The sequence below is a fragment of the Callorhinchus milii genome, unplaced genomic scaffold, assembly GCF_018977255.1.
Source record: "Callorhinchus milii isolate IMCB2004 unplaced genomic scaffold, IMCB_Cmil_1.0 Scaffold1, whole genome shotgun sequence".
In the NCBI taxonomy this organism is placed as follows: Eukaryota; Metazoa; Chordata; class Chondrichthyes; order Chimaeriformes; family Callorhinchidae; genus Callorhinchus; species Callorhinchus milii.
In genome coordinates this window covers 32093151-32118465 of record NW_024704742.1, presented here as the reverse complement: position 1 = coordinate 32118465, position 25315 = coordinate 32093151, and the positions used below count along the sequence as shown (strand labels likewise).

Here is a 25315-nt window from a genome sequence, read left to right as displayed (position 1 = left end):
GGGAGGCTGTAAAATTATAGCAGTTGAGACAATGAATTGGATTGGTTTTCTGTTTCTCCATTTACATTTTCTATCTCCTTCTAAACCAACCCTGAGTCATACCACTAGGTATATAATTATTCACGAGCTCTACACATTTAAATCCCTTATCAGGATAATACAAGATTTCTTAGTTCCATCAATATACATCCTTTACATATTAGTGCCTATTTCAAGTTAAAAGTATATCAGTAACCTTTATTCAATGGATCTCAGACTTTAAAATACAGTATCTCCAGACTTTGATGTATTGTTGCTGCTGCCTAATTACAGGCATTCAATTTGACTTTTTAAGACAGCCTGTGCAGTTGTGGAAGATGTTTTGGCTATTTCTGTATGATAGCATCCTACACTTGACAGCAAAGTGAAGCACTTTGAAAACTTTAAAAGCAATTAAATGCAAGGATCATTATTATGATTGTTGAGGAGGGGAAAGCATTATTACGTAATGGAATTGTCTGTTAGAGAACATTGCATTTTTTATCTCCATATCGTGTAGATAAGGTGAATATTAGCTGCTCCCACTGAGCCTGCATGAAGGAAATGTTTTCCTTGTCGGCATTTTTCTCTACAAACCGTCAGATTTGAACTATTGAAAACAGCCAATCTCTGTTGTGAATGAGGTCAGGAATTTGACAAAGCTTCTGTGTGTCAAAGGAAGGTATAGCACAATCGTGATGCTTTAATGTTTCTTCCACAAATTCACTGATTCACTATGTTAACCCATTTAATTGATGCTGTTCCTAGCTGAACCTCTGAAGCTAACATATCCCAGTTCCCTGCTCTTTACCACAAGCTCTTTGTATTCTCCCTTTTCAAAGGCTTAAATTCAGTTCAGTCACGATAGGAAAGGATTTCATATTATGATTACCCTTTCCATTGAAAGGTTTCCTCTGCCCTTTAATTTTTCCAGTGATAATCTTAAACTTTCACTACCTAATTTCACTTTCAAGTTATTTTTTAATGAAACTGTTCAGCATAATGAATGCGTGAAACCTGGGTCTTGCGATATGGCACGTGCGACAAGCGATAGGAATATGAACTCCTCCTATTGCAATGAGCTCTTAAATGGAAGATCCATGGGATGAGGTGGGGCAGTTCATGTCTCCACTGGCTCCCCATCCCCCAGAGGATCGAATTCAAGATCCTCATCCTCACCTACAAGGCCATTCACGGCCTTGCTCCCTCCTACCTCTACGACCTATTATCCCCCTACCTACCTGCCCATACCCTCCGTTCCTCTGGCTCCGGTCTGCTCCACATCCCCCCCCAACCGCCCTACCATCGGTGGCCGGGCCTTCAGCCTCTCAGCCCCGAGGCTCTGGAACTCTATCCCCCAGTGCCTTCGCCACTTCCTCCCTTTCCTCCTTCAAGGCCGGTCTCAAGACCTTTCTCTTTGACCGTGCCTTCAGCTCCCCTCTCGACTCTCTACTCCCTCCTCGCTCCCCTTCCCTCCCCTCACCCTGACCATTTCCCCCCCCTCGCTCCTTCCCTTCCCTCCCCTCACCCTGACCATTTCCCCCGCTCGGGTCCTGACCCAACTGTCCAGCGCCTTGGGACGTCCTCCCGATGTGAAAGGCGCTCTATAAATGGAATCTTGTTGTTGTTGTTGTTGTCTGTTGCTTGACATATTTCATCAGAGCTAAAGCATCTCAGAGCACCTGGGCTACTCTTGGGAGCTTTCTAATAGGCAGTTAAAGAGCAGGATTTATAGGATTTGGAGCAGCTTAGGTTTCTGTCTATTTAGGAAATTAAAATTAGATGGCAAAATCTAACATATGCTGTTTGCTAATGCAAGGAAATAATTATAAAGGAGTTCCCCATTCTGAGACAGTCAGTCTGCCTCAGTTTGGTAGCGCTCTTGTCTCGGAGTCAGAAGATTGTGTGTTCAAGCCCCACATCAGAACACGTCTAAGATGACACTCCAATGCAGTACTGGCGTGTTGCATTGTTGGAGATGCCGTCCTTCAGATGAGGCCCTGTCCGCCTGGCCAAGAGGACATTAAAGACCCTATTCGAAAAGAGAAGAGAATTTCTCACAGTGTCGTGACCAATAATCCCCCAAACTAAAAATTGGTCAATCACTCTGTGGCTGTTTAATAATAATCCTTGCATTTAATATAGCAGCTTATCACGTCATTGAGATGTCTCAAAGTGCTTCATAGAATATATTGCAAAGTGAATTGACTGTATATGTTTCTGGGATATTGCTGTGCCAAATTATTTGCTGTGTTTGCCCACAAAACAGTCACTCCACTTTACAATGTAACCTGCGAAATGCTTTGGGATGTTCTCCCGACATGAAAGGTGCTATACTGAAACCAAGGATTTTTGGGGGGATTTTTTTAGAACTTGGTCTTCAAATCGGTAAAGGCACTGTCTAGTGGCGCACAAGGTATGAAGCAACGTTCCTCAACAATTTGTTAAATTTGCTGACTGACCTCTGGACTGATTACTGCCAGTAGAAACAAATGTCTTTGGAAAGTGCTGAAAATCTACTTACTGCGCAATCGTGTTTTCACAAACTGGAGATGAATGTCAGTTATTGCCTTGAGCTCTTCGAAACACCGTAGTAACCACTACAGTCCCTGGAAAGTGGCGGCAACTTTTCAAACAGTTCTGACCCTCCTCAGGGACACAACAGAGCAATGTTGATCGGCTAAAATGTGATAAAGGGAAGAGTTCAAGGAGAACACGATTATAAATAGAGTGAGTGCCTTCCGTGTGAGGTAGCTTCCCCTTTAGTTAGCATAGAAATGTCAGTTTGACTCTTTCAGAAAAATCTGACACTGGATGCCTAAAATGGGAGAGTGTTGCATTTCCCAGCACTAACATCCGACCTGTTGAAAAGTGCATAGTTACCCACATTTTTTTTTAATATTGATAATGTATTATCCAATAAAATAATTAGATTTAAGGAGAATGTTAGTATGTATGTTCCAAATTAACAGAGGAAAAGGTTCAGCCTGGCTCAATTGATAGCATTCTTACCTTTGAGTCCGAAGGTTTTGGATTCAAAAACTCACATAGTCTATAAACCATTGGCAGTGTTGGGTGGGTGGGTGAGTGGGTGGGTGGGTGGTGGGCGGGTGCATTGTTGGTTATCCTTTGGATAACACGATAAATGAGGTCTCATCGGCCTATTCAGGTGGATGTTAAAGATCCCATGACACTACTCAAAAAGAGAAGCGAGTTGTCCTGGCCAACAATCCCTCAAATTTCTTTTTAAAAATACAGTGAAACTTTGATAACTCGTCACACCAAGGGAAATAGCTCAAAAGACTACATATCGGAGTTGATTATTTATCCAAAGTACAGTTTCTCGAATAGCTGGGATATTGAGTGAATGACTCGTTATGTGGGGTTGATGACTTATCCCAGGGGAACTTATCAGAGTTTCACTGTAAATAAAATGTCATTTCTTGGCTGCTTGTGGGACATTGCCATGTGCAACTGGGCATTCGCCTAAAACAACAACTTGTATTTATATAGCGCCCTTCACACGGGATAGCGTCCCAGTGCTATACACAGTTACTCCACTTCACAGTAAATCATGTGCATTGCATTGAGATGTCCTTTCAACTTGAAAGGTTCTATAACAAATGCAAGGATTATTATCATTGTGTTCCCTGACCTGTAGCTGGACTCAGCATCATAATGTTCTTGAGATGTATGTGTTCAAATATGCCGTGATATATAATTGAAAGCAGCGGTGACAAAGATGAACAGCTCACTGTGAAATCTCACTGATAAGTCATTAATCACTTAGGGGGCTGCATTCAGCAACCCACTAAAAACAAAGCAAATTTCACTGCAATTTAAAAATTAAATAAAATCTACTGCTCACTGTTGCAACACTGGGTGTATTTGGAGGTTTACCTTTGTGTTGATTGGTTTCTTGAATTTTTTTAAAAAAAACATCAAAAATGCCTTTCTGGATGATTTTACCTTAAGCTTTGAAAGATTTTACTCAGCAAGCATTACGAGCGCATCTGCTCAAACTACAAAGCAATATCAGTTAGATACATATCTGTGGTGCAATTTGGATCATATCTTACCAGACATACCCAGCGCTTGGCAGCAGTTTACAAGAGATTACATCAAATCTGTAGACAGAAGTCCGTTGGCTAATTTTCTACCGACTGTGATGGGAATTGTCCCTCACGGAAAGTGCTGCCAAGCAGCAGATGCGTATTTACATTGCATTTTAATCATCCTGCTTTGAATTCAGTCATCAATCAAACTCTTGATTTTGAGACATCCAAAGACTGGATACTATCTTCGCAGTAATTACCAAGTGTTCCAGAAGATGACCGTGATGTCACGCTAGACTTCCCAGCATCATTTTCAAATCAACCGCCTTCCATCCAACTCACCGTGGGATTATCTTCGCCCACAACAGCTCGAGCTGAAGATCCTGTTCTTTCTCCCATCTTGGGACCACGGCTCTCATTTTCATCCTTTCGGTCCCAACTCCCTAGTTTTTCAACACTGATCAGGATCGCACCACACCATTGCCACCCTGACTACAGTCATCGGCCTGGAAACACACTCCCCATCTTGCAGCAGCGTCCTGAGCCCTCCATCTCCAAATTTCCAGGAACACTACCATCCAGACTATTCACTTTTTTCTCTTCAGGCCCTGACTATATCCTTCTCTACTTCCAGGGCATCAGTGGTGCTCCAGTTAGCCTGGTTCATCGGCAGATCTTGGAAGGGCAGACCAATCACAGGGGGCAGAGACTCTTCTCACTCAACTCTTATTAACCCTGCAAACCTTAGTCCTAATAGATAGGGTGGTTCTAGCCGGACAAGCACTGGGAAAGCTTGCCAGATAGCTCCCAATGGCAAGCTGTGCAGTTTTAGCTGGTATCTCCAGCAGTACCTCAATGCACACTCCTTGGCTCTGGCCAACTAATGCCTAGTACTCTGTAATGAGCTAGAAACTAAAAAGCCTACCCACACCACTGCATCTCTTCTGCCTCAATTGAATGACTTGCCAAATAGATAAGTATTAAACTCTTGAATTTGCTGAGCTGCAGATCTAAAATTAGGTTTGACCGCACTTTCGGTCAACTTTTGCCTACCCACCCCCAGGCTTGTGTGCTCAGGCAGCAGTGTCGAGCGCTTTGAGACGCCCTCCTGACGTGAAGGGAGTGATATAAATGTAAACTGCATTGATGTGTAATGAACCCAAATGTCAATGTCCACAGATGTCCGTCTCCGCTCCCCCACAACACTATTCTCAACGCCGTTGCTGCAAGTCAGGTTGCAGAATCTGACTTCCAGCCAGTGCCATGTCTCCGCAGGTTAGCTGACCTCACCCACTCTCTGACATTTTTATTTAAAGAAGTAGAGCGTGGCGGTGCTGCCGGCTGGCAAATCGCCTGCCAAAAACATGGTCACTCTGCCAATGGCTTCTCTCGATTGGGAGCACCGTCTTGGAGCTGTGTCAGCAGATTTCAGATTTAACCGCCGTGGACTACGTGGACGTCCTCCCGACATGAAAGGCGCTATATAAACGTAAGTTTGTATTGTATTCAAGAGACGCGTTCAGGGTTTGGACTATCTAAGGCACCACATTTCCAGAGTAAGGCTCCCCAACATCAGGGCGGCCAGAGATTAAAACACGTTTGTAGCCCAAAGTCCACCAAACACCAGCCCTAAATATTACGCTTTGTCTTCTTTGGATAGGAGAGCGGTCGCTTTAAATTGTGGAGTCCTATAGCTCAGTGGTTAGAGCACTCGCTTTGCAAGTGAGAGACCTGAGTTCAATTCCAGGCAGAGGGCGAAACCTTGGGCAAGTTTCCTTACTCCACACAGAGCCTAATAATAATCCCTCCAAAACCCAAAACAATAATAAATTGGTCATTTTTCAATCTACGACTGTTTGTGGGACATTGTTGTGCGCAATTGGCCGCCGCGTTCGCCCACAAATATACAGTCAATTCACTCGACCGTGTGTTCTGTGAAGCGATTCGGGACGTCCTCCCGACGTGAAAGGCGCTATATCAAATGCGAGGATTATTATTATGAGTAGTAGTAGTAGTACCGTGCAAGGTCTTCAAGGGAAAACAAAAACCCGCAAGCGTTTTGCAGGTTTAAATAAAAACAATTTTTAAAAAAAAAAATGAAGCACCCGCCTGAAGCCCCCAGGCACACAGTGCAACCAAACCCGCCCAATCGGGCGTGAAACCCGCCCGTCCGTCTGTCTGGGGCGGGGGACTGGACAAGGCGGGGTCTCTGTAAAGAGCGACGTCGCCGATTGCACAGTCCGCCTTGTCAGTCAGCGGATCCCGTGTTTGTGATTGGCGACAGTGCCGGAGGTGGGCCACCGACCATCCTCTTCCTTATATGGTGTAACCCCGCCCCCCCCGCGGCCCATGGTGCTTTGCGAACACAGACGACTTGGCGTTAAACGGCGCTGAGATTCAAATATTTGAACCAGAGCTGAGCTTACGGGCGCGCGAGAGAGAGAGACAGGAGCGAGGAGGAAGGTCGCCATGGATCCCTACACCCAGGTACCAGCACCACCCTCCCCGCCGCTCCCCTGCTCCTGTGTTGCTCCTCTCTGCTCTGAAACTGCGTCCCCGGGCCGCTCCAGGCCTCTTCTTGCCCGACACGGGGGAAGGGTGGGGGGGGGGGAAGCGGCTTCTCTGTGGCGGAGGGGGTGGCGGTGCAGGTGAAGGAGCCGGGGTCAGGGGGGTGAGGCACCAGGGGAAGGGGGGGCCTCCGTCCCGGGAGGGAGGGAGATGGATGGGTGGGTGGCGATGACTGGGTCCGTCCGGAGGCCGATGATCTTTTAGTAGGATCAGGGGAGGACCCCCCCCCCCCCCCCGGGCGGGTCCTGTTTCTTTGTCCCGGGTGTTGCCCGTTGGATAAGTGTGGGAGTCCGACTTACCCCCTTTCACTCAGGAATACCTTCTTCACATTAGCTATAGATATATGTACATATATATATATGTTTTATATATATATATATATATATACAAAAAAAGAACTCGTATTATTTTCTTCCTCTCCCTCAGCCCCGACCCCGGTCCCGTCCCGAAAACTCACAAATTCTGGCTCGGGAGGGATGAGCTGCGCCGCCCCGCGCAACCCCCCCCCGTGGCCGCCTCCCTCCCCCCCGGGGCCGCCTCCCTCCCCCCCCCCCCCCGGGGCCGCCTCCCTCCCCCCGGGGCCGCCTCCCTCCCCCCCCCCCCCCGGGGCCGCCTCCCCCCCCCCGGGGCCGCCTCCCCCCCCCCGGGGCCGCCTCCCCCTCCAGCCCTGCGCCTCCCCCCCCCCCCCGGGGCCGCCTCTGTCCATGTTGTATTCACCCCCTTCCCCCCAGGCATTGCTGCTACTGGAGGGGTCTTCTCTTTGACCGAGCCTTCAGCTCCCCTCTCGACTCTCTACCCCCTCCTCTCTCCCTCCCCTCCCCCTCCTCTCTCCACCCCCCCTCCCCCTGACCATTCCCCCCCCCCACCCCCTCCGATCGGGTCCCGACCCAACTGTCCAGCGCCTTGGGACGTCCCTCCCGACGTGAGGAAAGGCGCTCTATAAATGCAATCTTGTTGTCGTTGTTGTCACTTCTCGACCGCTGTTCTTAATGGTTTTGTTGGACCGTCTCGAAGGTATTGCACAATACCGTTAGCACGACTGCATAATATCAAGTATAGGATCTGCGTGGAAAGTTTGCATTGCGTTCCGCCATTGATATTGATTCTGATATTTGTTTCAAAAAAAAAAGCAAGGGGGTTTCCTACGGTAAATCAGATGCTACGGTCAGACTAATAGCAGCTTGATGATTTAAATGAACACGCATGTCATGAAATCGCCAGCAGGTATGTCAAAAATGATATGCAGCAGCTCTCGTGACTTTCGCACACCTTTTGAAAGCTGGTCAGTGGAACAGTGGATTTAGTATACCATCTTCCAAGAAAGGAACATCTGTGAATTAGCAAGGAACAGTGGTCTTGTGAGGTTATTCTGCTTAAATTCAGGGCCCTTCATGCTTTGGGCAGGCTGTATTTGGCATACTGCATACAATTTTGGTCGTGAAACACATTTGCTAAGCTATGTGGTATTTTGGAGTGAGATTTGTAACCTGGCCAATTTAATAAACCCACTTGTGGTGCAACCCCAACTATCATGCAACAATGTCAAATCATTAGTTGAGTTCATATGCTCAGATCATAACTTATCAGTCGAGCTCAGTTGATAGCCTCTCATTCAAAAAGTTGTGGGTTCAAGCCCCAGGGTGAGACTTTGAACTTAAATAGTCTTGGTTGACACTCCAATGTTTTGCCTGCGGAGTGCGGCATTGCTGAGGTGCCAGCTTCGGGTGAGATGTTAAACCAAAGTCCAGTCTGCCTGGTCAGGTTGGCTTTAAAGATCCTATGGCACTATTCAAAAAGAGAAGGGAGTTTCCCCTGGTGTCATAGATAACAACCCCCCAGATAAATTTGACTATACACCCATGGCTGTTTGAGGAACATTGTTATGTGCACATTGACTACCATGTTCGCATGCAAAAATATAGCTTTACTACACTTTACAATAAATCCTGAGAAGCGCTTTGTGACTGCCTCCTGTTGTGAAAGATGCTATATCAAATGAAAGGATTATTATTATAAAGCGAGGTGGGGGTTGTAGGTTATTGCATTAGGGAGTCAGATTTGATTGGGTAAGATTAAAGGAAGTGAATGTGAACAACAACAACTTGTATTTATGTAGCACCCTTCACACAGGGTAGTGTTCCAGAGGGCTTGACAGAGACGGAGTCTGACCCCCTGTATGATAGCAGATGATTCTAAATGCATGTTATCACAGTCGGCAAACCTTCTATCACCAAAAGCATTGTCAAGGTCTTTTAAAAATAAAGTTTATTTTGCTGTTTTGTCCCATATCAAATTATAACCTATCCTCCATATGTTTTTCTAGAGTAAACTGTTTCAATAGGGACATTGATTGTTGAACACGATCAAAAATGGTGACGTGGAAGAAGGTAGTATTCGTAGAATTTAATACTAGATGATGTGCAGTGTCAACACCAAAATAATGACAAATTTAAAAAGATAGAAAACTGAAGGCTGTACTCAATCTAGGTTTATAGTATTTCATTGCTAATTATTACAAGTACAGTTGCATGAATTTGTTTGAAAATGTGTGTTAAAAGTTAGTTATTACCCCTGTCTGGTTTATGTAAAGAAAGGTATAGTACACTAGTTATTTTGTTTCAGTCCCACCCATCGCCATTTCCTTAAAACAGCTTAACTTGTACTGTTGACTGGTTTGCAGCTTCCTGGTGGCCCCTTGTGAACAGATGTGAAGAAAAGATACACTATAATGCAAATAGCTGGTAATTTTTCACTAGCGATAAATCCATTTTTGGAAGTCGTCAAGTGATGGGGTTGGATTCCTGCAAAAGCCTTGATTAGCATGGAAGTTAATAATAATTTCCCAACCGATAATTTTGCCCACAAAATATACAGTCAATTCACTTTACAATATATTCTGTGAAGCGTTTTGAGACGTCTTGAAGACATGATAAATACAAGGATTATTATTATTTAATTATTAATAATAATAAGGATTATTATTATTACCACTGGTTAATACTGGATGTGCCAAAGCACTATATACTGGTTGGGGAGAAGAAGGTGCTTGCTTTTCTAAACTAAGGTTCCATGGGGAGAGAGAATAATAATATAAGAATTTATACTTTATATTTAATGTATTGCTAGCCTCATCTAATTACTTTTAGAATAACGGCTCTAAAATCTTTTAATTTAACCACAACAACAGTTTTACATTTAAAAGCAGAGCCTTTCATGTCGTTAGGGCATCTTAAAGATTTCACAGCGCCATAGCTGGGGCAAGCAGAGGAAGGTGGTGAAGGTGGGGTGTGGGGGTTGAGAGGTGACCAAAGTTACAGTTGAAAAGAAAGATCTTTAGGTGGATGTTAAGGTGGCGAGGAAGAGAATGAGGTGGATTTTCAGAAAGTGGGGGCAGAATGAGTGAAAAATCCAATCAATTGTACTGAATGAGTATTGCTAATCACACGGTTGCAATAATGAGATTCACCTTTTTCAAAGCTCGCAATTAAGTTTCTGTTATTCTTTTTCCCCTCTAATTGTTTTTGACCTCGAGCTTAATTAATATAGGACAATACTTCAAAAAACATTTTCTGCTTCAAATCTGAAAGCTCAACTTGTAATGCATGAGTTGCTTTGCATTATACTTGAAGACAAATAGTTTTCCTGTCCAAGGTCCTTAAAAAGGGCTGAGATAGGCTGTGATAAATAAAACTTAAAATCTTGTCCGGTGTTTTCAAATCACTTGTACAGGAGACCAGTTAGTCCAGTAAAATTTGAATTTTGAGTCACGTGTCAAACCTACATTCTTGAGGAATGAACGATCTGTTTCAATAAACATTTGGTCAGAGGGTTTGGTTGGCAGAACTGGCAAATGCTTCAACACATTCCAATGCTGTTTAAAACATAATTGTCCTCTTAAATCAGAAGAAAGTGCGATGTGGCAAAATGAAATGTAGATCATTGGAGTAATGAAGCCAAGTGATTGAAATCCAAATCTTTCGTTAACCACAATGATTCAACTCCTAAAATATTCAGTTGCCTGGATGAATGAAGCGCTGTTGATAGATTTACAGCAGAGTGAGTTCAAAACTCCAAATTCAGTACTGTACGGTACTGGAATTTATATAACTGCTTTTTTGAACCTTCCTAGTCCGCAATAACTGCTTGGCCATGAGATGCTAACTGTTTTACTTTATATGGTGCTTTGATTATAGAATGAATATCTTAGGGCTTCACAAAGGCAATACAACAACAAAATTACATTTGTATAGCGCCTTTCACGTCTGGAGGATGACCCAAGGCACTGGACAGACAACGGGTGGGTCTTGAAGGTGGCGAGGGAGGGGGCGAGACGAAGGGTCTGCGGGATGGAGTTCCACAGGGTGGGTACAGAGTGGCGGAAGGCCCGCCCGCCTATAGTGGGGCGAGAAAGTGGGAGACATGAAGCAGGCCGGAGCCCGCTGAGCGGAGGGAGCGAACAGGGTGGTAGGGGGTTAGGAGGTCAGAGAGGTAAGACCGTGGAGGGCTTTGAAGTGGGGACCAGGATCTTGAACTGAATCTTCTGTGTGATGGGAAGCCAGTGGAGTCGGGCGAGGATGGGGGTGATAGGGTCGCGGAGCAGAGTGCAGGAAAGGACACGGGCTGCAGAGATCTGGATGATCGGCAGCCTGTGGAGGGAGGAGTTGGGGAGGCCCTCCCTCCATAGGCTCAATAGGGATCATTGAGGAGGGAGGAAAGGAAGATCAAGGCAAATGTATTGCTATTCAAGTGGTTATGAATGCAGGAAAAATCAACCGACCCAAGAACAAGTGTTATTTTATATAAAAAAATACAAAGTTATTCATTAGGTCATTTTAGGTAATGTCTGGCAAAGATTTGTCAAGCATTTTGCTTCAATTTACAGTAAATAATAAAATAATTCTCTCTTATATGCTTTTTTTTAAAGTGACCTGATATATTTCTATTCACTTGCTCGTGGTAACTAACAATGCACTTTCCTTGCATAGTTCTTAATCATTAAAACAATTGCATCAGTGACTGCATTACAGTGTAGGTATGTGGATTTATGTTTTCCCCCACCCACAATGATGTGATCATACATGGTAACTAACCCTGCCTGAAGCACTGTTAACAATGTATTGTATCAGTAAGCGTTAACTGGGTCAGTTAAGAGCGCTGTTAGCTATTTTATAAAAGTTACCGTTAACCCATTTTAAATTATTGCCATGTTAAAATGCATGAGTTGTATCTTATAAATTAATTTCCGGTATGTTTCAATTGGTTACTGAGTCATTCTATCTTACCTGCCAATGTAGTTCTTAGCATGCTGTGTTCGGTTCTGACCTTTGTAATAGTCACATCTAGGTATTGTCAAGGTTAACTCAATGTTTAGTATTGTACTTATAGGTATGTAAATATATCCTGTGAAGAGCTGTGATTTGATACCCTCAACTAAAGCCATTTGAAGTTTCTTATCCTCTGAGCACTTCTACCTAAATTGAAGGAAGAGTCTTTTTGGCAAGAGTCCAGCAATCGTTATTTAAAGCTCTGTTTACAGATAAATAGGCAGTCATTTCAGAGGTTGAAGAAACTACTGGACTTACTAAAGTACTAAGAACTTTGGGCAAAGCAAGCATTAAATCCCACATCTCATCCCCTAAACTGTTTCATTTAAAGCATTGCTAAAATAAATTTTTAAAAAAACAAGGTTCCATCTCCCCGTGAGGTGAACTTTAAAGATCCCATGGCAATACAGAAGGGAGTTTTTTCTTAACAGGATTCGAGGGGAATTGAGCAAAAAAAATTCGGTGAAATTAGGGACTTATTGAAATATCAAATAATTAAATGGTTCTTAATGATTGACGTGATTTCCACTTATTATGTAATGTCGTATATTGAATTGTTGCTACTCTAGAAACTACTTGAACGAACGCGAGCTCGACGAGAAAATCTCCAGAAAAAGATGTCTGAAAGACCAACGGCAGCTGGACGACAAATTGCAAAAAGGATCAGGGAACCTTTGTGTGAAGCAAATAACCAACCTTCAGAAGCTGCTGAGGAAGGTAAGAGTTATTCAGTAGAAGAAATATTAAAAATAATAATAATAAATTGGTCACTTTAATCCACGACTGTTTGTTTAATCCACTGCTGTCTGCAACTGGCTGCCGTGTTTCACCCACAGAATATACAGTCAATTAATGTTACAGTATATTCTGTGAGGTGCTTTGAGATGTCTCGAAGATGTGATAAGGTGCTATATATCAAATGCAAGTATTATTATTGTTTATGCCAGAAATATAATTTTATATAGAAAGTGCAAAATTCAGCATCCTATGAGAGTAATATTTCTGTTCCAAGATGTGTATGCATCATTTAATCTTGAAATTTGGGAGCTTGAGTCAAACTGTGTTGTAGTCAAACAGCCAAACTATTGTAGTCCTGAACAAGGATGGCTTTCTAGTTAGTGATTTGTCCGTTGAACTCTTGCGTGACTGAATAGCGTGTTTTGTTCTTGTGTTTTTGCAATTTTTCTTTTGAAAGTGCGAACTCTTGCCGGGGCTATAAATTTGTGTCTTGATGCCCGTCTTAAATGGCCACTGAAAACCTACGATTCTGTTCTTGCACAGATGTAAAAGAAGGTTTCTTGAATGGTAATGAGGCAGGAATCCTGACTTTTTTTTCTCTTTATCCCAGGCACTGTGGCCAATTGATTGTAATGTGTAAGACAACTGCTTACTGCCTTCGCCAGAACTTGAGCATTTAAATGTTTGTTTACCAAATTGCAATTTACATTCCTTGCATTTTATATTAGTGTAGAATCACTTGTGGTATAACTTTTGTCTAAATATCAAGTATTCTCTGCACATCATGCATATGTACTAACAAATACTATTTTGGTTTATTCAGTGAAAGATTCTACCAAGCCTTCTCCATCCAAAAGACGCTGTTCAGACAAAGTTGAAACGGCAGTTTCTGGTGTGGAAAACAAGGAGCCAGAAACTCCTATGGCTACTACTGTTGTAGTACCTCCTGCAAGCCAACCTGCCGAATTAGTCCAGGAGCAGGAAGTGCAAGATGTGAACCCTAAATCGACAGCCGCCTCTGTAAAGAATCGAATGCAGCAATTGGCTGCGCAGCGGCAGAACTGGGACGGTGATGGTAAGAACTAATCGCATACAGCAGAGTGAATTTGTAGATTTCACTGTGACCTTTTATATACTGGAGCTAACGATTCAAATTGAAGGCAAAAGTAATGTTTAGGGGAGGGGCTGGCTCTAGTTGAGCTCACAGGCTCCATGTTGAGTCTCCTACTGTTTATAATCCTTATCAATAATGCCTCTACTGAAAAAAATGTGCATTTGGTGAAGATGATACTGGACTTGGTTCCATTTGTTTCAACATTGCCTGCCAACACCTAGTATAAGTTGTTGGATATGGTACTGCTGGGCCCTGAGGAGCTGTACTCTGGTCTACGTCAGGGTCTTCAGGAGAGGAAGAGACTAAATTGTATTAAAATCATTACAATGCTCATGCATCATGTTATCATGACATTGCTTGTAATTTTTCTTTTTGCAAAGGAGATTTTAGATCATATCACTTTGAAATACCAAAGAAAACCTTCTGTACTGTGATGAGCGCATTGTCCTTTTTTAATGAAACTTACTGTTTTTATGCAGCACTAACAAAAGACTTGGTTGGTATTAATGCTATAGAACTGCATTCTTTTGCACTCTCCCCACAAAATGGTGCGTGTTTAACAGGTAGATATATTTTGATGCATTAGGAAGCACAATGAAGGCCTCCAAAATGGGGAAAAATACAAAGACATTAGACAAAATACAAAAAAAAGTAATATTGAGTAACTCCAGAAATGCACATCTTTTCCCACTAGAGGCCTCTGTACTTTAATTTGCTGCTAGTAGCAAACCCATAGGAAGTGCCTTTTGTCACCATAATGTGACAATTTTGTTGTTTCCTCCAAAGAATAATTTTTTTTAAGTAAAACTTTTTTAGACACACATTTTTCTTTAATCATAGCTCTATCTTCCTGGGGTGGGGGAGGTAAGCAAGTCTCCTCGGAACTGAACTGGAATTGAACCAACCCACTATGGCAGTCATGGTCGTCCATGAGTGGTATTCCAGGCCACTGCTGATGTATTCTCAGCACCGTTGCAAAATGTTCACAAAACGTGCTTGCGGGTATTGTTTTTTTTTTTTGTCCGATGAAGGCCATGGATCCTTGTGCATACTTTCCTCGAACTTTCCTCAATTCCTTTATAAAAAGCATAGCTGTTGAGCTGGCTGATTGGCCTAGTAATACTGGTACAGTAATAGCCTGGCGAGAATGTCAGCTTTTATCCCCTCTTGCCTCCTCCTGTAAAATACCCTATCAATGTACTTTCAGCACTTGTTTCATGTAATGCTTGAGTCATTTTTCCTGGGCTGCTATCAAATGAATATTGTGAGACCCTTCAGACATCTTACTGTCTGGGGCATTTTTCACACTGAGTTTGATCTGGTCCCCAGAGTGACGTATCCAGGTCAAACAGAAGCTGCGCAGCAACTTTTAGAACTTTAGAATTGTAGTCATAGTCCAGTTAAGGTACAGTGGAATTTTTTTTTAATGAAATGTATTTTTCAGTCCCATGTTGTTAACTGATGTTTGAAAATTCAGATGAATTTGCAATGTTGAATGGCACCGTGAAGGTTAAAGAAGAAAGTAATTATAAAGAGACTTTCACTATAAAGCTGGTCTGAAATGACGATCTGAGCAGTTGTGGAAATTACATTAAATTGCAAGAATTTCCTATGAGGTTGAAGAGAATACAATTTAATTGGCTGGGAATGTTTTAGATTAGAAATCTTCATTCTTCCTTTTCATAATACTGTATAACCACTAGTTTGTCGGCACTGTATTTAATCTGGGAAATGCATTATATGGAAATATAAACTGCAGTAAAAGAATTGATCACCTGTTTGCTAACCCCAATTGTAGGCACCGCTTGTTAGGCAAACTACTCTTAAGAAAATGCTTATTTAAACCATCTGCTGTTGGACACATTGTGAAGTGCACTTGAATTGCCAAGGGGATTCAATTGATCATGGCTTGTCTTTACATCACAAATAGGTAACGCATTTGACTTAGATGTAGCATCACCAGTAAAATTGTGCAGGCAAGCATCTCCACCACCACCTCACCAGACACCGACCAGTGTCCAGCCTGGTACTCCAGCTGGAAGGAGAGCACGCTTGAACAATCTTGCAGCAACAATTTCATCCTGGGAGGATGACTTGAGCCGCCCAACTGCGAAGCAAAACAAGCCGCAAGGACAGCCTGGTACTGCTTGTTTACCAGTTTCAGGCAGAGCCCCGGCTACTGTCAACAGCAGCAGTGTTAAACGGCAAGATCCAAGGCCTGTGGAAACAGTCGTCCATAAGCCAGCCCCCGTTGTCTTGCAGGTAGGAGAAAGATTGCAGTTCTGTTTCTGAAAAGTAACTTCTAAAGCAAGAATCTGCGAATCTTTACCTATTTTTCAAAGTGAATATTTTGCAAAAAAGAGTTCTATTAAATCAGTGGAGCAAAATTGAACCCTCAAATAGTTAGATCATTTGTTTGATAACCAAATGAGATCTGCGGTTCTATTGTTTGTTGATTTAAAGCACCCTTTGTTTTATTATGTGTGCCATTTCCACAACCATAAATTGCAGGCAGATACTTGGATTAAAAAAGGATATGTGATACAATGTTTGCAAATGTCCTAGTTCAAAATTACTTTCTATTGCTGATTTCTGACAGTAAGAAAAGGACGAGGCTTGCAGATTTCTACCAGTTATTCTCCTAGGTGCTCCGTGTTTCAAATGTGCTTGTCTTTTCGGAAAGAGAGAGTGGAAGAATCAACAGACAGTTGTGCTTGTGTAGGAATCGAAGCTGCCCTTTCAGCTGGAAGAGGGTGTGTGCGGAATTCCTTGAAAAAGAAGCAAATCAAAATGAAGGAACAGAAACATAGGAAAACATAACTTTCTTTAATTCTGGAAATTTCTTTCTTCAATTAAATAACCAATACCTTGATCTTAGTCTTCTAAAGTAAAAAATTTCTAAGATTTCTTTGGGATGTCCGCTTCGTTTTCCGATGTTTAAACATAGTATTAGATGTAATTCCCTTTGCTAAATGTTCTTTACTTCCCTATTATTAGACCGTTCAATCAACCAAAGTGATTCCACCTAGTCCGAAGAAAACTGAGCAGCCCAAACCACTGGCAACTAAAGGGCCAATTAACTCCGATCAGGTCAGCTCGAATCTAAAGAAAATTGAGGAGCCGAGGACCCTGGCAACTAAGGGCCACTTAACCCAAATCTGGCCACCTTGAATCTGAAGAAAATTGAGGAGCCCAAGCCATTGGAAACTAAAGGGCCACTTAACCCAAATCTGGCCACCTTGAATCTGAAGAAAATTGAGGAGCCCAAGCCATTGGAAACTAAAGGGCCACTTAACCCAAATCTGGCCACCTTGAATCTGAAGAAAATTGAGGAGCCCAAGCCATTGGAAACTAAAGGGCCACTTCAGTCAGCTCAGGCCAACTCAGGTCTGAAGAAAACTGAGTTGCCCAAGCTACTGGCACCTAAAGGGACACTTAAACTGGATCAGGTAAACTCTAGTCCAAAGAAAACTGAACAGCGTAATCTACTGCCTTCTAAAGGAGAGTTTGCCCAGCACCAAACCCAGCCTAGAGATCAGCCAACCAGAGGGACCACTGCTCCGCTTCAGTCCAGAGGCAATCTAACCCCAGGTACAGTTTTGCAAATTTTGCCATAATGTGGGTGAATAGAGTAATGGAGTGAAAGCTGATTATCACATTGCTAAGAATTGTACTCAATGCAGCAATTTTTAAAAATTTATCTCGTGTCCCGTGCAGTGCTGCTGAAACAACAGACTCCACCCAAAGTCCAGGCCATAGAAAGCTCAGGCCAGTTTTGGACAAACCATTGTGCAAAGTCAGAAAGAGGAATTGTTGTTCATGTCTTTAGGCCAGACAATTGTATCGAATAGCTTGACTGATAATTGTTACTGTTTTCTATATTGATCTTGTTTCTACTCTATATTGACTCTTAACTTAATGGCTTCTGATTTTTGAGGGAGACTTCCTCTTTTACTTCCCGACACAACCTGCTGTCAAGAGGGCAGATAAGCTGTTCCAGGCCACATTGCTCTGGTCAGTTTCCTGGAATAGCACGTGGTTACTAACACATTGTCATGTTTGAATTGGCACCACAACACTTTTAATAATATCTACTGGTCTCATGGCTGAATAACTCCTAGTCCTGTAGAAGGCTCAATGCCCTTTTAACCATGAAGGGCTGGTTCTTTTTATTTGGTTACAGGAACAACTAACTGAAAGCTGGTACTAGTAATGTTATCTCTCTTGTTCATATAATATTAATAATCCTTGCATTTCGTATAGCGCCTTATCATGTAATTGAGATGTGGATTGACTGTATTTTTGGAGCCAATTGCACACTACAATGTCCCGCAAAAATCCATGGTGTGAGTGACCAATTTATATGTAGGGGTTTGTTGGCACTGTTCAAAAGAGAAGGGAGTTTCTCCCAGTGTCATGATCAACAATCCCCCAAATCAACTTGGATCAATCACTTGATAGTTGTTTGTGGCATGTTGCTGTGCGTAAATTATCACAGGCATTACACTCTACAGTACATTCCTGTGAAGCGCTTTGAGAATGTCTCCTGACGTGAAAGGCAAGGATCAAGTGCAAGGATTATTATTTTACTATTTGAATTAATGGCATACCCTACCGTAATCGTAATTGTCCTTGCAAATCTCCCAATGTGTTGTAGGTGGAACAGGGGTGAAGTCTTTCCTGGAAAGGTTTAGTGAACGCTGCCAGGAGCGGAGTGCATCAAACCCCAAAGCACCAACTCCTGGGCTGAAATCTCCTGTTACTCCAAACACAAAAGCCATCCAGGAGAGGCTTTTTAAACAGCAGGAGCTCTCCACCACAGCAAGCCTCACGCAGCAGCTTAAACAGGTCTGACTTTGCATTTTACTGGTGAGGGGTCTGATCTACATTTGTAGACCACTCGTGTTTTTATTTTAATCTCTCCAGCGCAAGTGAGTGGAGCAGAACTGTCTTGGTTTCTTCCAGGCTGTTATATAAATACCAGTTGAGTATGAGAGCCTTATGCAACCCATTGGTTTTTGTAGGAAGCTTCTTCACCTGTGCTAGGTGGTTGAAAAAGGAACTCATGAGCTGGGCTAATAGAAAAGTACGGACATTTTTGAGAAAAATTGCAGAGCTTGTTGCTAGCAGTGCTGAGGGTTTTGTTAGATTTTGTGGGGGAAAATGTGATTGTTGATTGGTGCTATTGAGGTACATTTTATTGCTACATTTTTTCACTTTATTGATTAAAAACTAAACATAAGGAAATAACACATTAGATTGTTGCAAAACAAATTATTAATTGCTTCTTGAACAAAAATTGAGTGGCCTTTTTTTGGGTGGAGGTGATGGGGGACACCGCGAAGCTACAGGAGCTCACCACCTCCTGCCTCTCAGTGCTGGCACTGAACACAGACACAGACCCAGAGAGAGAGAGACAGACTCAGAGATCCAGAGAGAGAGAGACACGCACACTAACAACAACAAGATTACATTTGTATAGCGCCTTTCAAATCGGGAGGACGTCCCAAGGCACTGGACAGTGTACAGCATTTCAGACCCGAGTTGGGGTCGGGGGGAGAAGGGAGGGGAAGGGAGGTGGCCACTGGCATGGTTGAAGAGGAGGCTTTTGAGGCGGGACTTGAAGGAGGCTAAGGAGGGGCCAAGACTGAGTGATTGGGGGATGAAATTCCAGAGGTTGGGGGCAGAGTGGCTGAAGGCTCTCCCACCAATGGTGGGACGGGGGACGTGGAGCAGGCTGGAGCCAGCTGAGCGGTGGGAGCGGGCGGGTTGGTAGGGGTTAGGAAGTCACAGAGGTAGGGTTCGCCCACAAATATACAGTCAATTCACTTTACAGTATATTTTGTGAAGCGCTTTGAGACATCTAGAAGACGTGAAAAGCGCTATATCAAATGCAAGTATTATTATTATTATTAGGCTGGGGCGAGGCCATGGAGGGCTTTGTAGGTGAGGACCAGGATCTAGAACTGGATCCTTTGAAGGACAGGGAGCCAATGAAGTCGGGCGAGAATGGGGGAGATGGGGGCACGGAGTTTGGTGCAGGAGAGGACATGGGCTGCAGAGTACCTGATTATCTGCAGCCTGTGGAGGGAGGTTGGGAAGGCCGACAAGCAGGGTGTTTGCGTAGTCGAGCCTGCAAGTGATGAAGGCATGAACAAGAGTTTCAGCGGCCTGAGGGGTGAGGTAGTGGCAGAGTCGGGCGATGTTACGGAGGTGAGGGAAGGCAGAGCGGGTCATGGCTTGGATGTGGGGGAAGAAAAGACACCTTGGCTCCTGATGGCTTGGTGAGTTGAAGTGTGCAACCATGGAGGTTGATGCTGCCAGAGCCTGAGGTGCAGAGGCGCTGGTGTGAGCCAATCAGGAGGGCCTCAGTCTTGTTCACATTCAACTGTAGAAAATTTGCCCTCATCCAAGACTTGATGTGCGACAGACAGTCTGTCAGGACAGCAGTGGTCCTGGAGTTGAGGGTGGAGGCAGAAAGATAGTTGGTTGTCATCCGCATACATTTGGAAGTTGACCCCATGTCTGTGGGTGATGTCACCAAGGGGGAGTATGTAGATATTAAAGAGGAGAGGGCCAAGGACAGAGTCCTGGGGGATGCCAGACATGACAGTGCGGGGGCTGGAGGAGGGACCGTTAGAGGCAACAAAGTGGAGATGGTGAGAGAAATAGGAATCGAACCAGGCGGCAGGTCTGCGAAGATTAAGTAAAGAGGAGAGGCGGTGTATGAGGATGGAGTGGTCGACAGTGTCGAAGGCGGCAGAGAGTTCGAGGAAGACAAGGAGGCAGAGGGAGCCCTGATCACAGACACGCACACAGTCACAGAGAGAGCGCGGTTTGTAGTGGACATAGGTCATTATGGCAGGAAATTCGGGAAAGGTGTGGCCAGACTTTTCTATTGGCCTAGCTCATGAGCCGTGCTACCATGTTGTTTGAAACATGCCACGTCTGAAGATGCAGAAATTGGGTTTGCTAATCTTAATACTTGCAGAAAGTCATATCATGTAGGAGTTGCATCTCTGGAAAAAGTAATAGTTTAGCCCACATAGTAATAATCCTTCGCAGAGAACCCTGAAGGTGAGATAATATGGGTGCAGAACTTCGGATGAGTTGGAGTGTATGTAGGAGGAGCAAAGGAGAACATCAGGCAAATCTAGCCTTATGGGGACAAAAGCATGGAACATTTTTTGGCTGTGGAGAGGGCTGAGCTCAGACTCAGCAACAAATTGCATTTATATACCGTAGGCACAGTCGAAGATCTTCAGGCGAGACCTGAAGATGGGCAAGAATGAGGCAAGGCTGAGGAATTGAGTGACATAGGTCCACTGGTTCAGTTAGCTAGCGTTGTCAGCCAGGAAGGTTGTTGGAAGTTGGAATCAAAGGAAACACACTGGCAAAATCCGAACAAGATTGCTTCAGGGATTTTGTGACATGTAGATGATGAAAGTTGAGGCTATTCCAGGATTTTATGTGGAAATTACTTTATCAGAATAGCGATAGTCCAGGAAATCAGCCTCAAGCCAGTTATGTTGTGTCCTATTTTATAGTCTTGCTTTTGCAATTATTTCAGGAGCGTGAGAAAGAGCTGGCCAATATTCGCAATCGTTTTCAGGGAGGCAACGTCGGTGCTACGGAAAAAAAAGGAGAAAGCTCATTTACCAAGCAGCCCAAGGTATGAAATGCTTTTTGATATGTATATTTCATGTAAACCACTGACTAATTTGTCATTCAGAAATTCTATGGTGATAAGAAAGACTAATGATTTTGCTACTGGTGCTAAAAGAGTCGGGATTTTAGTGAACAGCATTTCCCTTGATGCCCAATCGAGTATAAGTACTACTAGGAGGAATACAGACAAAAGGTCATGGGTTCGAATCCTTATGTCCGCTAAGTAATGTAGTTGACTGGGACGGGGAAAATCACTATTATTGCTGCAGTTGCTTTAATTACTACTTTCCCAGCACCCCCATAAAAAATGTTAGATGTATTTTCTGTTGAATGCAAGTAAACCTGTAGCAGTTTTTGCTTTTATTCAGCAGTGATGTCCTTTCAGAAATTTAGAACCTTCTTTTAAATGCTAAAACTGCTACAGCAATGACACTTCTGGGCCATGACGTGTGCCTGCGACTGCCGGGATGGTGGAAGGGGAACTGAATGGATTTTGGTCTTCTTTCGCCGAGCAATTCTTATGTTCTTAAGACTGATGATTGAATACGTTGAACATTTGGGTCTCAGAAACTATCTGCACTTCATGCCCTCTGTTACAATGGTTAAGATCTACTAAAGTTCCTCCCACGTTGTATGAAGAGAATATCAAGATTGATGGAATGTTCTAGTTTTTCTGTTGATACAGAAAACTCCCTTTTTTTGTCTGATCAAAAAGTTGTGTTATCCTCATGAGTGGAATAAACTGGATATTCCACAATTGCATGTTCATTTCTTGTATCGAGTTTGACATTTATGATCAAATTGATAATATTTGCCCTTTTCCATTTTATTGTAGGAGACTGATGTGTCTCCCCTTGGGACCTCTGAGCAAACCAGTGCAAAATCTCAGGAGTCTCAAATGAATATCACCGCAGCCCTTCAACCACCCTGCAAGGCTCCTTCAGAACCACAGCCAAAATTTATATCTGTACATGAGGGTGAATCTTCCTCTGTGAAAGTAACTAGCACAGAATCTGCAGGTACAAAGACTTTGTTATAGAAATGTGTTAGTCCCTTGGAAACACTTATGATAAGAAAAGTGAAAATATTTGGCATTAATGATTGTATAAGCTCTGTTGCACACTTGTTGCGCAAGGCATATTTTACAAACTTAAGAAAAAGTGAAATGTTTGCAATCACTAAAATATCATCCCCTTTCTTTAAGTTTAGAAAATTGAGTTTTTAAAATATTTTGATTAAAAATGTTATCGGTAATGACAGCTGGCTGTATCATTACGTTTCTGAGGCTGGAGATGCTGTTGGAAATTGCCATTGCAAATTTTGAGTGAAGACTGCAATTCCCAGGCTCAACCATGGTGCCAAGGGGAGTCCTGTGGAGTCCTGTAGATCAGTGGCAAGCGACCTGAGTTTGATTCCCAGCAGGGTGAAACCTTGGGCAAGTTTCCTTACTCCACGCCTGATAATAATCCCTCAAGAAAAGAAACAATAATAAATTGTCACTTCAATTGACGACTGTTTGTGGGACACTCCAGTGCGCAATTGGCTGCCACGTTTCACCCACAAATATACAGTTAATTCACTTTACAGTATATTCTGTGAAGCGCTTTGAAATGTCTAGAAGATGTGAAAAGCGCTGAATCAAAATGCAAGGATTATATTATAAGAGGTAGATTGCTTCCTTTGTAGGAGAGGAATGCTCATAGCCATTTGTGATGGAGGATGAGTTCACAGGACACTCATTTGCTTTATAAATGAATGTCTGGTAAGAGAGCACCTTTTAACTGTGTTCTACTATGTTAGGGACCAAGTCCAAATCCAAGTCTCATATTAAATAATTAAGGGATCCATTTTTTGGTATCGTTTTGTTTTGCAGGTATTGCAATTTTGGTGCCTTTGTATGAGTCTGTGACATTAATTATTTTATTTAAATCCACTAGCTCCTGCCATTGAATGTAAGGAGAAGGTTCCGTCCAGTCCTGCCAAATCAAGTCCTCTCAGAAAGGTTATGTTTGTGTCTGAACAACTGAATGTTATAGAGAGTACCTCAGATGATGAGAAGAGTGATGATGAAAGAAATCCTGGTGAGCAGTCATTCTTTAACTTTGGATATGTGGCAGTTATACTTTAAATATTTACTCACCTCTTCGTCAAGTTAATGTTATGAATAAAAACTGTCACCTTCAACTTAGAGTACAAGACATGTCGATTTGTATAAACTCAGCTGCACCATCTTATATTTGGTAATATGCTGTTAGTGGGAACCAGTCCAGAACTTAATGCTTCATTTCAAAGTTTTAAATCATTGGTGCAAAATATGACATTCAGTCACATTGTCAGAATTTCCACTCCTGGGGATATCGCAGTTAACGACTCATTTGAAGCAAAGTTCAGTGGAGGTTAAGCTTAGGATGTCTGAGCACATGTTCAAATTGTTCTCATTTAAGATTTGAAGTTTTTAGGCGTGCAATGGAAATATTTCCTGAAAATCTGGACTTGTGGAGTGGTTTGCAGAAAAATTATACTAATCTGTCATTCAATACTTTGGAGGCAGAATTGCTTTCATAATGAGCTTGTCTCTTTGAAAACGTCACTACTTGATGACGTAGAGTATACCCGTCCCAACAAGCCAGATTCATGATATTGAACTTGTGGTCTTTTTTGTGATCCAATACCTGGGCTGAACAGCTCTGTAGTAGATCAGGGTATTGTTGATTAACCAGCCTTTTGACTCGTCGATGGGATTTGGTTGGGTAGACATGTTACTGGGTAATTGTATTCTTCCACCTGTGAATGCCTTAATGACTGGGTTAGTCCATTAGTACATTAAACTTGCAAATATTTTGTGCTGGTAATGTGCAAGTTTAGCTGAAACTGCTTTTGATTTCTAAGCAAATTGAACTACAGATTCCTTAAACCTGATGAGTTTCAGCTTATCAGCATATCAAACCAGGGAATGTATTAAACATTTCACACATGATTTTCATTTTGTGTTTCTGGCAGATAAAGTTGGAAAGGTCAGTGAAGTTGAGATGAGTGTTGACGATGAGCTTAACAGTTCGGCTGTTATTAATGAACTGTTTGAGGGCGTTATGGAAGAGGATGAAGATGTGGATGACGATGAGGAGAGAGAGAGTGAACTGAACATATCCTCGATGTCGCTGCTTGCTCCATTAGCTGTTGCGAGTCCAGAGGTGAGACCAAGTTTGGCAGAATCCCCTTGTTTTTTTTGCTCAGCATAATATTTCAAAAGCCTGTATAATTTAACCAAGGTACAGTGTGTTTTCAAAGTAGATCTATCCTGGCAGCAGTTGATGTGCTAAATAATAAATTAACAACTTCTTATTGAACTACAGTAGATGTATTTTGATATAGTTCGTTTTAGTAAGTTGCATCAGTTGAAACAAAGTACAAGGAGTACTAACTTCTTTATGGACTTTAAAAATGGGGATCAAATGCTATTCATAGTTTGTTTTTTTTGCATACAAAAGCTGGTCTCCAAAACTGCTCTAAACAGCCCAGCTAAACAGAACAATAACACTCCAGACAACGCAAAGAGAAGCAAGTTCCAGCGAACACGACTAACCAGAGCAGAGTCTACGGACAGTATGGGGTCTTCAACCGATGACCAGAACCTTTTGTACAGGTATAATTGCAGAATACTCTTGATTGTATTTATGTGAATTGTTAATAGCATAGGTAATTTTAAGAATACTCCTTTTGTAGTTCTATTTATCAGTTTCAGTTGCTGATGTTTTGTCTCTTGTTGCTTTTCTATTGTTTGGGAGCAGAATCATTCCATGATTCTATCATCCAACACAGCCCCTGTTAGC

The 25315-nt window shown here is 42.8% G+C and overlaps 2 protein-coding genes across 2 annotated transcripts in view; one reads left to right on the top strand and one right to left on the bottom strand.

Annotated features, from left to right (window-relative positions):
* Positions 1 to 25315, bottom strand: part of LOC121849966 (acetyl-CoA acetyltransferase, cytosolic-like) — a 236732-nt gene that overhangs the window by 154428 nt on the left and 56989 nt on the right. The window lies entirely within an intron of this gene.
* Positions 6422 to 25315, top strand: part of LOC103176270 (anillin, actin binding protein) — a 37427-nt gene continuing 18533 nt past the window's right edge. The window contains exons 1-12 of the mRNA XM_042337147.1: positions 6422 to 6560; positions 12535 to 12682; positions 13527 to 13778; positions 15748 to 16079; positions 16815 to 16936; positions 16975 to 17408; positions 18475 to 18665; positions 21388 to 21489; positions 22321 to 22504; positions 23423 to 23566; positions 24486 to 24676; positions 24974 to 25128. Of these exons, the coding sequence (XP_042193081.1) occupies positions 6543 to 6560; positions 12535 to 12682; positions 13527 to 13778; positions 15748 to 16079; positions 16815 to 16936; positions 16975 to 17408; positions 18475 to 18665; positions 21388 to 21489; positions 22321 to 22504; positions 23423 to 23566; positions 24486 to 24676; positions 24974 to 25128 (2273 nt within the window). The 5' untranslated portion in view covers positions 6422 to 6542. The remainder of the gene's footprint in view (positions 6561 to 12534; positions 12683 to 13526; positions 13779 to 15747; positions 16080 to 16814; positions 16937 to 16974; positions 17409 to 18474; positions 18666 to 21387; positions 21490 to 22320; positions 22505 to 23422; positions 23567 to 24485; positions 24677 to 24973; positions 25129 to 25315) is intronic.